The sequence below is a fragment of the Plectropomus leopardus genome, chromosome 13, assembly GCF_026936395.1.
Source record: "Plectropomus leopardus strain MGB_pleo_1.0 chromosome 13, ASM2693639v1, whole genome shotgun sequence".
In the NCBI taxonomy this organism is placed as follows: Eukaryota; Metazoa; Chordata; class Actinopteri; order Perciformes; family Serranidae; genus Plectropomus; species Plectropomus leopardus.
Window position 1 is genome coordinate 34,606,267 of NC_142188.1, and position 17,083 is coordinate 34,623,349.

The 17,083-nt window shown below is 40.5% G+C and overlaps 1 protein-coding gene across 1 annotated transcript; it reads left to right on the forward strand.

The window, feature by feature from the left end:
- Window positions 1–2,400: 2,400 nt before the first annotated feature.
- Window positions 2,401–16,859, forward strand: LOC148187758 (collagen alpha-1(XXV) chain-like). Its single transcript, XM_088086811.1, has 2 exons — window positions 2,401–3,185; window positions 16,754–16,859. The coding sequence occupies exons 1-2, from the start codon at window positions 2,889–2,891 to the stop codon at window positions 16,832–16,834; spliced, it is 378 nt and encodes a 125-aa protein (XP_087942937.1). The 5' UTR covers window positions 2,401–2,888; the 3' UTR covers window positions 16,835–16,859.
- The last annotated feature ends 224 nt before the right edge of the window (window positions 16,860–17,083 follow it).

The following is a 17,083-nucleotide window of genomic DNA, read 5'->3' on the forward strand; positions in this document are numbered from 1 at the left end:
AGAGGGTTCATCTCAGCATGCGCAACCTACTCCCTCGGGAAATCTTCCAATCATCCCCCTACCGGTCTCCTCCAACCACTCCCAGTATCAGGACACCCATGGTCGCACATCGCTGTCGACTTTGTGACTGGTCTACCCCCCTGAAGAGGTAATAGCACCATTTTGATGATCATTGACGATCACTTTTCCAAGGCTGTCCATTTTGTGGCCTTGTCGAAGCTGCCCTTGGCAACTGAGACGGCAGACATCCTGATTAACCATGTCTTCCGTGTAAGCTGTGGCTTCAGACCTACTCATCGCCAGAGTACTTCTCCTGCCAAGTGGTAGATGTTCCTCACGGCCTCTCAGTATTTTGTTGTATCCAAGTGTTCCGTTTTTTTGCCTGTGCAGCTTACTCCCTTGTGTTTTCCCCCTTGTCTCAGAGTAGCCACAGCTCATGCTTTCTGCTCCAGCCATCATGGTGTTCCCTGCCTGCCTCGCTTCCCTCCTCACAGAAGGAATCCTCACCTTAGCTGAATTGGTTTGTTTATTTCACGTGGAGATCGCAAGGAGCATTCCCCCTCACGTCACCATCGAAGGACGGTCCGACTTTACGCACCTTCCCCCACCCTGTTCAAACATCACTGTAAATAAATTGCACTACTGATTCACCGTAATTCTTGTCTGTGTCTTGGGTCAGTGCTCGGGTCCCAACATGTCACACTCACACTCTGATGGAACAGCCATCAGTTGCAATTTGGGGTTCAGTATCTGGCCCAAGGATACTTGGACATGTTGACCAGAGGACTGAACCGCCAACCTTCCAATTAAAGGACGACCCACTCTACCTATGTAGTTGTTGACCTCAGCAGATATGAACGTTTACCTGACGGGGAGGATTTAAATAACAGGCACACATTATTTCGACCTCTGCCGCTTCAACTTTAAATTATTCTTGGTGTTAACAAGATTTAAATATATATGGTTTTACTTTGTGGTGGATTACAGGGAAAAACACTGAGTTCTGTTTGATTAACAGCACCACAAATAGGTGGTAGATTCTGGGCCAGCTTAGGGTCATACCTGGCACAGACAATACCTGCAGTGAGGTTAACTCTTGGGAAATGTTCTGGCATCAGCTGAAAGTCACTTATATCAGTTAATATCTGTTGGGGGCAGCCTCTAGCTTAGTGAGTAGAACATGTGCGACATGTAGGCTGAGTCCTTAGCAGCAGCCTAGGTTCAATTACAGCTTGTGTCATCCCCTTTCTCTACCCCCCTTTCTTGTCACTCTCTGACTGCACTACAATAAAGATAAGGACCCCCCCCCCAACATCTGAGTGTGTGCATTTCAGGAGTGATAGACTCTGTTGCTGACATTGGAAGGGCAGAAAGGTGCCAAAATTGTGCTTTTATATAAAAATGAAATCACTTAGTTTTGGTTTTAGACTGTTTTAAAATGTCCTTTTATTTTAAAATGCCTTGTTGGGCAGTTTTATGATTATTCTGTTTAAATTCACATGAAGCACTCAGTGCTTATTGTGCTACATTTCTTATATGAAAGGTGCTACATACATAAAGTTTATTATTTATCCTTTGAAACATGAACAAATTGACTTGATATCTTTCAAAAACATGGCAAAGGGGCAATGAGAAGCTGAAGAAGAAATGTCCCAAAAAGAGCAAAAAAGTAAAAAATCAGAAAATTACCTTAAAATTAGAAAAGTAAATACAGAACAAAAGATATGACTTGAAAAATGCCTGAAAATAATATTAATTCTACAAAATATTTTTAAAAAATATATAATAAAAATTAATTATATAATCAATGCAATTTATTGAACACTCTTGCCAAGTTGCTCAGTCCCTTTTTTCCCATGATTTCAAAAGAAAAACAAAAAAAAAAGAGAAAAGAAAACACCACATTGCTGCGGTTTAGAAGGATTAATTGTGAAAGGCATCTGACTGAAGCACAAGTAAAATGATGCTTATCCACATTTCGAAAGGTTAATGCTGGTAGGTAGTTTTCTGGAACATATAAATATATATATCCCTGTATTATCATCAGTGACATCAGTCAAGCAGCCAAACAATAAATTAGTAGAACACACACATCAATGTATGGCTGGGATATTAAATCTACACTACCAAAATTACTATTACCTATAATTCGACCCTCTTCTGTAATTGTGGTGATTAGTCTTTAATGTGAAACAGTAACCATGCGAGAGTGAAAACTAGGCTACATGAGCACAATTCGTGGCTGTGTTGTGGTGTGCACGAGGCTGCTGTCTCATTCATTTTGCTCAGAGATCCAGCAGATCCTCAGATCCTCCTGCACACACTCAGCACAGTGCTGCGTTGTTTTTGTCCGGAGCTGAGCAGTCAGTGAGTGTCGGAGGTCCGTCGGTTTACCGGCTTTGTGGCTGTGAGTCCTCACTCTGCACACCCTAAAAATATCCCTCACCAAGTGCGCAGATCAAAGGGGGCAGCAACACGGCCACGAATCCCGCCCCGGCATCCACCCAAAGCCTGCCAGAGGAGGAGCAAACACCGAGAGCAAAGGACCCGCGGCATGCAGGAGAGAGAGAGAGAGGGAGAGAGAGAAAGCTCTGGTTTCACAGACGCGCACTGACGGCTGATCTGCAGCTCATAGTGGGACTCAGCGCCCAGAGGAGAAACGGCGCAGGAGACACAAGGAGCGGAGCACAGAGGAGTCATGATCATCACTGACTGATGAGGACTGAAGACATTATGTCTCCTGCTCTGACAGGAATGTAGTTGCTTATTTGGCGACACTTTGTAGAAGATATAGACTCGTGCAGAACTTTTTAGACCCCTGTTAGAGGGTCCACCGCTGCAGCTTGCTGATCCATAAAGAGGAATTCCCTTGAGATACAAGAAAAAAAATGAACGAGGATCAGAAGTGGGGGGTCGCCGGTAAACCGGCTGAAGAGAGGAGGACAGAAGCTTCCAAACAGCCGCTGTGGAGGGACTGGGATTTGTCCGGCGTCACGCTTTGCATCGTGCTGTCCGTGGTGTGTCTTGGAGTTTGCATTGTGGTTTTCGTGCGGACCTCGGAGTTCCAGTCCCGAATCGTGAGTCTGGAACAGCAGCAGCGGGACGCACAGCTCTCCGCGTGGATGCTGTCTGTGGAGCAGGTGGAGCCCGTTATCCTGAGCCGGCTGGAGCGGATCCTGGAGGAGGTGAGCGCTCCGTACAAACTCTGCCCACACGTTTGAAAAAAACTGCAATATGACATCTTATAAGAAGAGCTGTTTGTCATCATGTTGCCTTTCAGTACAGCTTCATTCCACTAGTGATCTGTACAACTCCTTCATTACTAATTACCCATCAGACACTTCAAGCTGTTAGCCAGATCACCTTCATCTGCCCATTAATTTGACAAGATAAAAACTAAACACTTGAAAACACAATTATTTCAAACGGCCCTATTTGATGAAGTAAATGAATCTGAAGAGTTACCCTCTCCTGAGAAAATCCCCGACTCATGACCCCTGTAATGCTGTCAGCAACTATAGGACATTGGTTTATTCTGGGGGCCTGAAATATATCCAGTTCGAACTAATGATACTTTCAGGAATTCTTATTCAGTTTTTAAGTCTTTTTAAGACTGTTAATATGCTTGTGATTTAACCCTCTGAAACCTGAGCAAATTTGTTTGATTTCTGCCAAAGAAAGACAAATGGCAAGGAGACAACGAGCAACTTAACAAGTCATGGCCCAAAAATTAGCAAAAAACAAAGTAAAAAAATACGCTTTTATGGCTTCTACACAATCTGTAAAGCATTTGTTTATCTGTCATTAACCATTAATAAGCTATTTTTAACAACTTATAAACACTAAATTAAAGCTGCCTTATTAGGAAGTGTTTACAAAAGAGTAAACACCAACCAAAATATTTTTTGTAAACAAGAAACCAAAAACTTGTTACTTGTTGTCTTATTAATCGATATTCATGATATTATACACACGCACACACACACACACACACACACATATATATATATATATATATATAAAGCATTCACTTCTAAAGCCTTTAAAAAGAGTGTGCCTCATTGGATGGACATAGAAGGGTGTCTTTAGCCAGATGTGATTTTGTGATCTTTTTTCAGCTGTGATGTTGCACTTGTCTGAGTTGGACCACTTCCATCAAGCCCAACATGTGTTTTATACCTCATGTGTGCATCTTCACTGAGACAACGTGTGAGGAGCCCTCTCTGGCCTTTCACACTTGTTGCTGTTAAAGTGCCACTCTGTGCTGCCCTTTCACTGACCACTTCCACAGCTACACTAACAAGCTCTCCCACACTGATTGAAGTCAGGCAGGGACTCTGTTTTGCCTTCCTCCGTTTGCTTTAGCCTAACTTTGATCCCCCCTCCTCCATGCTGACTGCTGTCACTGGGGCCGGGATTCTACACGCTGCAGGAGGGGAGAGAGCGCAGGCTGCCTCCTGTTGGGGAACATGGCAGTACTGCACTCCACACATGTTAGCCTGAGTCGGAACATTATAAGAGCAAACAAAAATGAAAAAATCTTTCTGTATGTCAGAGGATATGGAGAGTGTGTGATTTAATAATTTAAGCACTGCAACAATGAATTGATAAAATCAATTATAATAATTTACCAAATGTGTTGGCAACAAATAAAATTATCGATTTATTGTGTTGTGCGATTATGACGTCACCTGCTGTGACGCGGGACTATTCACGTCACATGCAGGCGGGAGAAGCTGGTGTTTTGAAGAGGCATGGTGGAGGCAGAGAGGACGTTTTGTACGAGAACTTAAGAAGTTTAGGAGCACTTCATGTTATGCAAAACAAGGAAGTGTGTTAGCTACAAAATATGCAAAAGTGACACGGCAGGGTAGATCGACGGTTATGACGTAGCATCTAAAACGAAAGCGAAAGTGAGGAGGAGGAGAGCTTTATGGCAGGGAAGTCTCCACAAAAAAAAAACATGTATGTTCAATTTTAAAATAAGCAAACGTAACGGTATGTTGTAAAACCAGTTCTATCTGCTCAACACTTTTGTGCAATGGTTCCATGTAGCTTGGCTGCCAGTAGAGCCAGACCGATAATGGATTTTTGAGAGCAATACCAATGACCATTTTGAAGTGGAAATGTCAGATGACCAATATGCTGCCCGATATAGTGAATTTTTGACTGGAATGAAAATAGATAATTTCTATGTGGATTGTGCACTGATTTTGATTTTTATTTAATAATTTGCTTATTGAACATTACACACAAACAAAAATAAAGAACAAATGAAAATAAAATAATCATCAGTACTGTATGTGTTCAGCATCAGTCTTCGCTGACCATTCAAATAAAGAATACAAAAATAAAATACACGTCAGCACTGTATGGTCTCTGCTGACCATTTAAATAAAGAATAAATACAACAATATAAATAGCTAAATAGACATCAGTACTGTTCAGTATCAGTCAGTGTCAATTGCTGACTATTTCTAAACCTCCCAAGCATTGATTTCTGCATTATATGGGCTGTAAAAAAAGTTTTTTTTATTGGCGCATATCGGAAAAAATATATGCCTATGTCGATAAGCTCCGATATGTCTGTGAAAGGCTAATATCAGCCAATAATATCTGTCGACCATGAGCACAGACTTTGGTTTTGGTCCATCACAGCTTTAGATGTGTTAGTCGATGTATTTTCCACTTTGGACAGAGCCAGGCTAGCTGGCACCCCCTGCTTTCACTTTTTATGCTAAGCTAGGCTAATCACATCCCAACTCCAACACTGCTCCTCACACACATACATGAGACCATTACCAATCATCAGATCTCAATTAACTGTTCCTGAACACTGCTTTTGCTGTAAAATAAGGATAGAAATATGTTTCCCTAGAACATGAATTTGAATCAACCGTTTCAAATTTGAATGCTGAACTGAATATTTGCATGGAAAATCTGAATCTCGGTACCATAATGTGAAATTTAATGTATTAATTCAATTTCAACAAACTTGAAGCTGAAGGTTATATTGTGAAATTATGTCTTTGACATCTGAAAAAAATGATTTGATTTCTTTCAAAAACATTTGAATCAACCATTTCAAATTTGAATGCTGAACTGAATATTTGCATGGAAAATCTGAATCTCGGTACCATAATGTGAAATTTAATGTATTAATTCAATTTCAACAAACTTGAAGCTGAAGGTTATATTGTGAAATTATCTCTTTGACATCTGAAAAAAATGGTTTGATTTCTTTCAAAAACATTGGAAGAAGGCAATTAGCAACTTCATAAGGCATGGCGCAAAAATCAGCAAGAAAGTAGTAAAAGGTTACAAGAGAATCACCTGAAAAATTTAATTAAATTCAAAAAAGAAAGAAAAAAACATAAATAAATATGACTCAAAAAGTGCTTAAATTACTATTATTATTAAATGTATACTTTTTTTTCTGGAATATAACTTTAAGTATGACATTACAGTAATTCTAAGTATATTTTTAGGACAGTTTTTAATATTTCTTATACCCCCACATCCCCAGCCCACCCCACTCTTTTTGTGTTCACTAGTTTTATGGTTGTTTTCTTGTTACCTTTTACCAATATCTTGAAATTTGGGGGACATTTCCTGCCAAGCTGGCTCTTGCCTTTTTCCCCATGTTTTAGCAAAGAAATAAACCCCATGTGCTTAGGTTTCAAAGGGTTAAAAAGCTTGTGAAAGGTGTCTGAACACAGCCCAAAAAAACGAAAAAAAGTGATGTTAATCCAGGTTTAAAGTTAGTTGCTTTGAAAGTGTATTTGGTTCTCATAGAGACGTCATCACTCAGTTCTTTTACCTGTGTGAGGGCAGCAACAGGAAGCGTGGTGATCTGGTATGGTGGTCTGGGATCAGCCTCCCAGCAATGGGGTTTGTGTAGGCTGAATTCACCTTGCTGCACCTGCTAAATGAAGGTCTGTGTCCAGAGCTCTCCTCCCAGCAAAGCCTCCTGTGGCAGAGAGTGAGGCGGAGGGAAAACCCCAGTGCTGGGAGACTGATTAGATTGGACTCCCAGCAAACTTTCTGTTGCTGCTGTTACACAGGTTACACAGAGTGCCACTGCAGCCCACTGTGACTGGCAGAGGGGTTTACACTGACTCAGATTGATTTCCGGTCTGTTGTTTCTGCCACTGTCTTTGTTTTGTACCTCCGAAAGTGAAAAGGAGCAGAGCTCTGTGATTCTGCATTTGATTGCTCTTCCACAGTGATGCATGTGTCAGTAAACTGAAATGAAATTGCAAGAACTAAATATAAATGATTGGAACTTAGTTTGTAGTGAAACATGTTTCTGCTCATGTTCCCAGCTGAAAGCCAAGCCATCTATGAGTGAACAAATGGTTCTGGATATATCCTGATAGTTATTAAAAGTGAAAAGCAGTACGGTTGTACTTTTTTGTATATGATCACACAGAGAGCACACTGAGGCTGATGGGTCATAGTTCTGTCTAGTCAAAGGTGCTTGTGATCCAGTCCTGTGAGTGTCTGGCTCTGGAGCTCCTCCATGGGGCCCAGTGAGGAGGATCTCTGTGTGTTCAACTCCAGATGGGCCTGGGGAAATGCAGCCTGCCTCTTTGTTTAGCTCGCTGTGTATAAATAGTCATTATTAATGGGACACAAGCACAGATGTGTCCTTTTGTAGAGAGAGAAGTCTGTAGTACTTTTACCCTACACTATCCAGAGTTTCCCTCCCTGTCTCCTTCAGTGAGGACCAGTTTCTTCTGGTATGGAAAAAGTGCCTTGCAGCAACAGCAGGCTTGGTCCTTCTTATTGTTCCAGACAAACTGGATGACAGCACAGTCTGGATTTTTGTTTCCCCATCATATTATGAATTATTAATATCATTTAAAACACACTATTGAATACACATCAGTGAAGCACACTGTTGCACTGGGTGACATCTTTCTTCATTACCATCTACACACACACTGTAGTTTATTTTGACTCAGTTCTGCATACATCTCCCTGCTGCTACATATGCTCACTATGCACCAAATGTGAATTAATCCACCGCTGAAAATAGTCCCCAATAATGCATTATTTCCTCCTGTTGGAGGAAATAATGCAAACTCCATCTGTTTTAGGAGATCAGAGCTTGACTGTAAGGTTGGCACTGGCCTCCCTTGGTGCCCCTTTAAAGTTGTGCATGTTTATATGTGTTGCCAGGTGTAGTTTTACATTTTGGACAGAGCCAGGCTGTCTGCCCTCAGCTTCCTGTCCAAGTGTAAGCTAGGCTGATCATTCCCTGCTTCTACCTCTGTGATCAATCCACACACATGTATTGATATGTCATATGTTGACTCTGATAGCAAACTTTAGTATATTTTCTTTTAAATGTGTGTTTGAGTCTCTGTGTCATTCTGTGTCCCCTCTCTAAATTCGGAGGATTTTGTGGGCTGCAGCACAGGCAATGCACTTCATAGGTTCTGTTTTTTTTCTCTGTAGCAGTTTTGACTCGCCAGGTGGATTATTAATCTGTCAATGCATTCAGAGCTGATCAAATCAGATCTGATCAGTTAAATGGAGAGGAGCAGCTGCTGCGAGTGTATGCACACTTTTAGACTCAGCAGAATGAAGAGTTGAGTTTTAGTTTTAAAAGGATAGTTTGGGCTTGTTGTATGAGATACGTTTCTATAGTCTGTATATTACATATGGCAGGCGGCACGCTCCCGGTTTGCAGAAACAGTACGCTCACCCCAAAGCTCAGCAGCACCCTGCTGTATAGAGGGGGATATCAAAATATATTTTAAACACTTTTAAAAAAACCTACTTAAAAAAAAAAAAAATCAATATCAGTGTACATGGACGCTGCATTGACACAGAAGATCCCGATAAGCCGTGTGTGTGTGTGTGTGTGTGTGTGTGACTTTTTGCATGCTTGAAAGAGTTACTTCATTTGTGTGTGTGTTTTGAATGGGGATGAATAAATAAATGTTATCTGTTAACTTTTATTGGTTAAGGGAAATTGTGATTTGCCCCGAGGGGCAAGTGAGAAATTTTTTTTTATAGCTATCAATACATGTAGAAAAGTAATCCTATTCCCTGCAAGTGTCTAAATGTCCCACTGACAATACGCACACACTGTATTACAAATAGTGTCCTGAGCAGGTGTACACATTGACCTAAAGCACAGGTTACCATGAACCTTATGAGGCATGCAGCTCAACTGTTGAATGCTCCCCCTGCTGGAGGCTGCTGGTACTACTACTGTTGATGTTAGATTTTGCATTTTACAGATAAAACATGAGCAAACACAATCGCAGTGTACTGTAACTGCTGCAATTGACAGTGACCACTATGACCATAACCTTTTATGAAACATGAAAGTGCTCATCTATCAGAATTTGAATAATCTACGTGTGAGGCCATAAAATGTTAATACTCAATCTCATTTGCTGACCGTACACAATATTCCACCTGTGGCACTAACTGCAGATTAGTGATAAGTATGACACATTATATTACATACATACATAACATTCATGGTGGTGTGCTTTAGCCTCTTGTGGTTAAAATGAGTATTACAAAAAGAAACACTTAGAGAAATTAGCCTTATTTTCCTTGTGAAAAAAATGTTTTCACTGGGTATGGAACCGAGTGCAAAAAAAAAATTCTCACCAAAAAACTCTCACAATTTTAATTTTTCTTGCAATTTTTTTTTTCTTGCAGTTTTTTTCACTCTATTTCACACATGAAAAAAAATATTTTTGAACTTAGAAAATGGGTCACTAGAAAAAAAAACATTCTCAGTTGCCCCTCAGGGCTTCCTTGGATTTGTGATAATGGGCTTTATAAATAGAAATTTAGTGGACTGGAGTTGCTGTCATGGTTTGTAGGATAATGTGTAATGTTAATGTATAGTGACAAGTGTCACAATTTCAGACAGCATTAAAATATGATTCTAAATTAGTAGTTAGTAACATCCCTTGTATAGACTCAAACAGAAGTATCCCTCTTCAGTTTAATTTATCATTGCCTAATAACAGTGTACCACTTGCCACCTACATTTCAAATTCTACATAAAAGCTAAAGTTTACATTTCCAAAATTAAATCAGTGTCAAAAGTTTAGAGTAGGCTAACATGACACTAACAGTATTAGACATTTTATATACTTAACACTTTTGAGAAAAAAAAACATCCTTTTTATGTTATGTCCAATGTTCCATTATTGTTAAAAATGAGAATTTTTATTTGATTGGGTTTTATTACATTTTTGATCCAGTTAAGTGCAAATTTTGTTTCAATTTTATTCCTTATTACATGTTCAGGAAATTATTACATCATTTGGTGCCACAACCTCCACAGTGCTCAGGTGATGCAGGGCCTTGATGGTAGTGACCAGGTGCCAGACTGTAAGCAGCAGGCACACAAGAGAATTAGCTCTGAAATAATCCTCACAATATAAATGGCAAAACCTCAAGCCAGAGTCAGTCATGTCTTGGCTTTACCCTCACTTTAACAGGAGAGTGTGTTTACAAACAGAAACCCACAATCCTGTGAGAGTAAACCATTAACCTGTAACACTCCTGAAAACAGCTCTGACCTACCCCTCCCTCTGGAGTTGTCTTGCCCCAAACTTCCCTTTCACATTTCCAATGAACCACAGAGCAGTCTCTACAGACCTGGAGCAGCCTGCTGCACACTAAATGCAGAGGCCTGATGGGAGCCGGAGGCCACTTTGTGAGGTGGAGAGACGTGAGAAATATTGGTCCCCCCCTGCCCCGGTTTCCTCACTCTGCTCCCCACATTGCTGTTACTCAGTACACTGTAGGGTCTACGCAAACATTCACACAACACAAACACAAATACAGGCAAATATACATTCTCTATTGACCCCGTTCTCTAGAAATTTAGTTTGTAAGATACCAAACTGCTTTTTAATGATGTTGTTGTTGTAGCAATGTTAACACTGCCCGATTCATGTTCAGAGACATTTCTCTCAGGTAAAGGAACACTCCATTCATGTACTGCATAGGCCTCAGAAGGAGGTGGCTGAGGAGGATGGCAAACATGCAAGGACCTTGACTTCAGCAAAATAGATAATAAAAAATCCTAATTTGTTTGGCATTACGTTACCCTCAAAAACAATTTACTTTCACTTTTTTTTTCTGAGTGTGTATGTGTGTGTGTGTATGCGTGCGTAAATACAAATGACCCATGTGCTAATCAGTAAGGCTAATGCAAACAGAATACTCAAGTAGAAGTGCCCGGGCCACATCTGCACTTAGTCAGAGCACAGTTTTAATTTAATAGTAAGTCTCATTGTTACAAATGTTGGTGTGATTTGGTATTCTTTTTCTTTTTTACTTCTTGTACAAAACTAGAAATTTGTGGAGAGTGTTGATGTGCTTATATGTGCAGCTCTGACCGCTAAAGTTGAACTGAATCTTCACTCTACTTTATTTATGTTAGTTTGGAGAATGTGTCTCCCTGTTGCCTGGGGTTGGACCATGAGAGCTCTGGCCGCACAGCTCCCTGGATTAGTCTTCCTAAAGAGTTCTCCAGTTGTGAGTGGGGTCTGCCAGGATCAACCAAATAAATTCCTGGAAGTATTCATGAATAACATAAGAGAGAGCGCAGTCCTACAATTGATTCCGCATGAGATATTCAATGATGAGAGAACTGAACCTCGGAATCCTTGGATATTCTGAGGCAGTTATAGATTATACTAAAGGAATGAAGTACTCGTGGAAGGCCTCTATGACTTCCTTTTTTTTTAGTTGTCTTATCTATATTTCTGTTCCTCTTTATACCTTAACGTTCAACATGCTTCAAACACCAAATGCTTGTTGGATACCCACAACCCCCCTGCAAACTTTTCAGAGCAGACAATCTGACTGTCACGCCCACATGAGCAGTCATTGGCCAGGTTCCAGAAGGTATGAAAGTCAGCAGGGTTTGAAATTATCATGCTAAATGCTTTCACAGTCTATATTTTTCACCCTACTCTATAATGGCAGGCTTTAGACCTGCTCAGACAATACTTTTTATACCTTTTCCCATCTACAAGAAAAGCAGCTGAGCAAATGTTGCACATTTTCCTTCAATGAGCCCTGGTTGGATCCATGGCTGATTGTTCGAGGGGGAGGGGGACTGAGTTGGCAGGCACGAGGAGTCACGAGGAGTCACAAGTTGGTTTTGAAAAACAGGATCTTTTAACCAAAAATGAAACAAATAAATCACTGGATTTGCAAATAACAAAGTCTTGGGTCCATAAAGGACAGAAGTTAAACAGAAGCTAACTCAGACTATGCTAACTCAACATAAACTGAAGAGACTGAACTGACCTAACAAACATAAAATCTGACTCCACAAACTCCCTCTTCTTCTTTAGCTTTTCATGGCAGCTTACATTCAAAATAGTACATTACCACCAACTAGTGGATTTAAAAATTTCCCTTCTTACTATAAAAATAATAAAAAGCCCTTCCCACCCATCTCCTACTCTGCTATAAATTTTCTTTTTTTTTTAAGATGTTTGAGAGAGCCTCAAAGCTTCTCTTGAGTGCTACTGCACACCTTCTCCACAAACTCCCACAACACTCACAAATCACTTGCTACATCTATAATTTTCTAAATTTTGTCAGATTTCCTTTAAACTCCCAGCAGTACAGTTAATTATTAATTGTGTTGCCGCTAAGGCTGAAATCTTCACCTTATTCTTACAAAATCGAAAAACCTGGTGCTTCCTCAGTAATTTGACCTCCTTAGCTTTTTGTCCCACACAGCACCATGTCCTCAAACCTGCTTCTTCACGCTTCTTCAGTTTTTTCTTCTATCTAGCCCTGATTAGTTCTGTCTTCCGAACTGTCTCTGGACAATGTCTATGGCTTACCATGCTGCTTGATGCCATTTGCAGAGAAGGTGCTCTGGTTCCTTGTCAAAGTCTCCCTTACATTAATTCTCTCCACATTTACCGCATGAGGTAAAATCACTCATATACACAAACTGACTGTCCAAATTTCTAACAAACCAAACCAAATAAATTCCTGGAATTATTCATGAAAAACATAACGTAGGTTAAGGGGAATGTGTGCAGAGAGAACACAGTCTTACATTTGATTCCACACGAGATACTCAATGATTAAAGAATTGAACCTTTGAATCCTCAGTTATTTTGAGGCAGTTATAGATTATTCTGAAGGAATGAAGTACTCATGGAAGGCCTGTATGACATACCTGTATTTTTATTTGTTTTATCTATATTCAGTTCCTCTTTATGCCCTGTGGTCCAAAAAAAACCTCTCCAGCATATTGAGACCTACAAACTTTACATTAGTTATTTCGTCAAACCTCTTCATTCTGAAGCTGTCTGTCACCCCTTTACTCTCTTTAAATCTCTATGCATCCACTCTGTTTAAGACTTCATCAACTACCCCTTTTATTCAAGCTGTCTTGCTTTAAGAGTGGGTACATTTCCATCCCACCCCCCCCAAAATCAACATTCCCACTTCTTTGGGACACTGAGGTCACAGGCTGTACCCAGAATACTTCAGTGGTGCTCAGGATGACAGTGCCTTCATAACATCCCCTTCAGCACCTGTTGCAGGCCTCTAAACAGTCCGGCTGGCATTCCTTTACAAGTAACCACCTCCAATGGGACCGACTGCTATGCTTCAGAGAATGTACTTGGATGCTGTTCTGTTCTGTTCAGGGTCAGATCACACACAGGGTTTTGTTTATCTAATGTGCTCAACTGCCACACTTTGATATCTGGACTAAGGTGTTGGCAGGCCTTGTGCTCAACAATTAAACATTCGTTGACAATAGAGTTCATGGTTTACATTTTCAGAGGAGTCTTTTCTAAACAAATCGTGTAAAGATGTCAGTTACAATGAGAGTGTTTGCAGCTCAGTTATAAAAATATTTTTCAGCTGCCTTTTTCTCTGCCTGTTCCTGGTGATGGTTTTTAAGTCAAACCAAAACTCTACAGGACTCTGACTACTTCAGCTATGTGGCATCTTGTGTGAATGTAAGCATAGTTATACCAAATAGAAAATACAATCTCAAGTCAAGGTCCTCTTACAATATTGTTCTGGAGCTTTCATCCACATTCTAGGGTTGTCATCAGCATGTTTTAACTGGATTTCCTGTCCACACTGGCTTAGAATCTGAGTTTAAAAGTTCACTCCCAACTAGATCTGGGTAGTTTAAGCTGAAATTTGTACCACAGAATTTTTGAAAATTCTGATGGTTTCATGGTATATCACAGTATTTTTCTCTGCTTTTAAATTTATAGAGGCTTATTCTTCTGTCAGTAGTTCAAACATCGTTCTTTTAAATCCATGATTCCATTAGACTTTTGATTTTAGGATCATTAATTGATTTTAAATTTTATCTTCTGAGTTGTCGTTGCTGAACTGCTTGCTATTGTTGGACAAGTGTGACTATCTCGATCTGGTACCTCTCCGGTTTCTGTGGTCTCTTTCTTCATCCTCCATCTCTATTTTCTGATCTTGAATGTTTTGTAGCGACAGAGCTTCTCCCAGACCAACTGTCATGCTAACTGATTAGCTAGTGAATTGTACCCAGCATGCCGTTCAACAGAGTAATTTTTTCCCCCTGTAATGGGGGAAAAAAACGAAGAAACCTCAGGAAGAGCGGCAAAGGATGATGAGGGATCCCTCTTCCAGGACGGACAGACGTACAAAAGATGTCTTAAATAACAAATGAAATACAATCGCGGCAAAGGGGAAAGAGAAAGACAGAGGAGAGGAGAGGGGGAGAGAGGGGGGAAGAGGGGGAGAGAGGCACAGTAATAATGGAAACAGATGCATGTCATATAAAAGATTATTAAATGCACTCTATGATGATATTGTGGGTGTTGATAAGAGTCTCATGTGTATATTGAAAGGGAGGTGTCCAAAGGCATGATCACGGCATTGGTGCAACCAGGACCAAGACCACAATCAGGGCAAGCAGGGGGTACAGTATCAGTGCAGCCACAGCACGAGCACAAGCAAAGGCAGGGTCACAGCGTCAGCACAGCTATTACCACGATCAGGCACAGCCAAGGTTGCAGCCAGGATCCGGGAAAACTAGGAAACAAGGGAACAGGAATGCTGCGGAGAGGCAACGGGATTAGCGTAGTGCTCCGTAATCATGAGCCCCAGGTAGTGAAAGTCCCACATGGCTATCACAGATGCAAGGCTAAGCTTAACTACTGAGGCTAAGCTAAGCTAACAAATGGCTATCACAGATACAAGGCTAAGCAAAGCAGTAAGCGTAATGCAGTAAACAGACATGCGTGCTTTTCAGATGGCGGGAGTAAGAGAAGGAAAAGGAGCTCAGCGTATTATAGAAAGTCCCCCAACAGATTAAACCTATGTCAGCCTAACTATGGGCTGGTCCAGGCAGCCTGAGCCAGCCCTAATAATAAGCTTTATCAAAGAGGAAGGTCTTAAGTCCACCCTTAAAAGTGGAAAGGGTGTCTGCCTCCCTGACCGAAACTGGAAGATGGTTCCATAAGAGAGGAGCATGGTAGCTGAAGTATCTGGTTCCTATCCTACTTTTGGAGACTTTGGGAACCACAAGTAACCCTGCATTTTCAGGGGGCAGTGATCTTGAGGCATAGGATGGTACCTGGCCATTCAGAGCTTTGTAAGTAAGGAGGAGGATTTTAAATTCAATCCTGGGCTTTAACATAGCTGATCAGTTCGATCTGGTTTCATAGATATATTTGCATATTGTCAGCATAACAATGGAAATTTATAGAGTGTTTTCTAATAATGTTGCCTAGAGGAAGCATATATAAGGGAAAAAGAATTAGTCCTTTCCTCCCGTCACCCTGGGACCTTAGATCATCATGTTTGTTTGTTTTTGGACGTGGAAATGTTGTTTTATTGCACAACTTCCATAACAATGTCCCCTACACTACAGTGAAAACACCAAATGATGGACAATCTCATCAATGGTGGGGAAAGTGTTAAAAAAAAGAAAAAGAAACAATGGGGGAAGCCCTGCTGCTGACTGCAATGACATGCTTTGGACTGATCTAGCAGGTGCAGCAGTTTGACATCACGCGCAGCATAATGCAGTGTATGTAATACTGGCAGAGTGAAACCATGGCAAAACGGGCAAAATCAAAGCAATTTATGGTTATTATTATCGGTTCTTTGTATTGGCCAAAAATTTTATTATTGGCATTATCGGTATGATATAACAAGTCCCATTATTGGGCCAATAAATATCAGTCCCTTAATTATCGTGCATCCCTAGTTAAAAGGGATCCCCTCTCAATACACTAGGTATCTACTACAGAAGCGCTTCTCACTGTAAAGTCTATTATTCAGTGTGCTCCTTGTTGAACTGTTAATGCGAGCACTGCTATGTGTTGGTATGATGGAATATGACATATATTCATATTACAAAGAAACCAATAAACATATAAACAACTAGTATACAGGATTAACCAGTATACTGCCCAACACTACTCCAAACATTGACCAAAAGTCCTGAAAGTGATCAGAGTCTTATAAAGTGTACAGTTTCTTGCATAATCCATCTGCTAAAGATAGTGTACAGTGAAACTGTAGAACAAAGCAGGTGTGTGTACGTCATTCTGTTATTTAAAAAATAACAGAAGTCTGTTATTTAAAAAATAACAGAATGAGTGTTATGCATCCATAGAGAAAGTTGTCTTTTGACAGCAAACATTTCATTTCATGTCTGTAACATGATATTGAAATGTTAGCCAGCTGTAACATTCTTCCTCTTCTTTTCCCTCTCTTGCAGAAGCTTGCAGCGCGACTACCGAAGACACGAGAGACGAGAGAGGCTCCCCACAGCTGCCTTTGTCCCCCAGGTAAGTTCTGAACCCTCCATCCTTTCACCCATCAACATGTCTGTCACCCTCTCTCACTACTGCACACACAAAGGACATGGGATACTGAACACACGTGACAGGCTGTGTTTCCTTCCTAACAAATAAAATGTATAATGGAAAGTGAACGGACAGCTGAGATGCCTGTGGTGATTATGTCTCACTTAAAAAAAAGAATTCAATCAATCAATTTCAAATCAATTTACAGTAATCAAATTTACCTTTGCAGTAATTTGTATTAT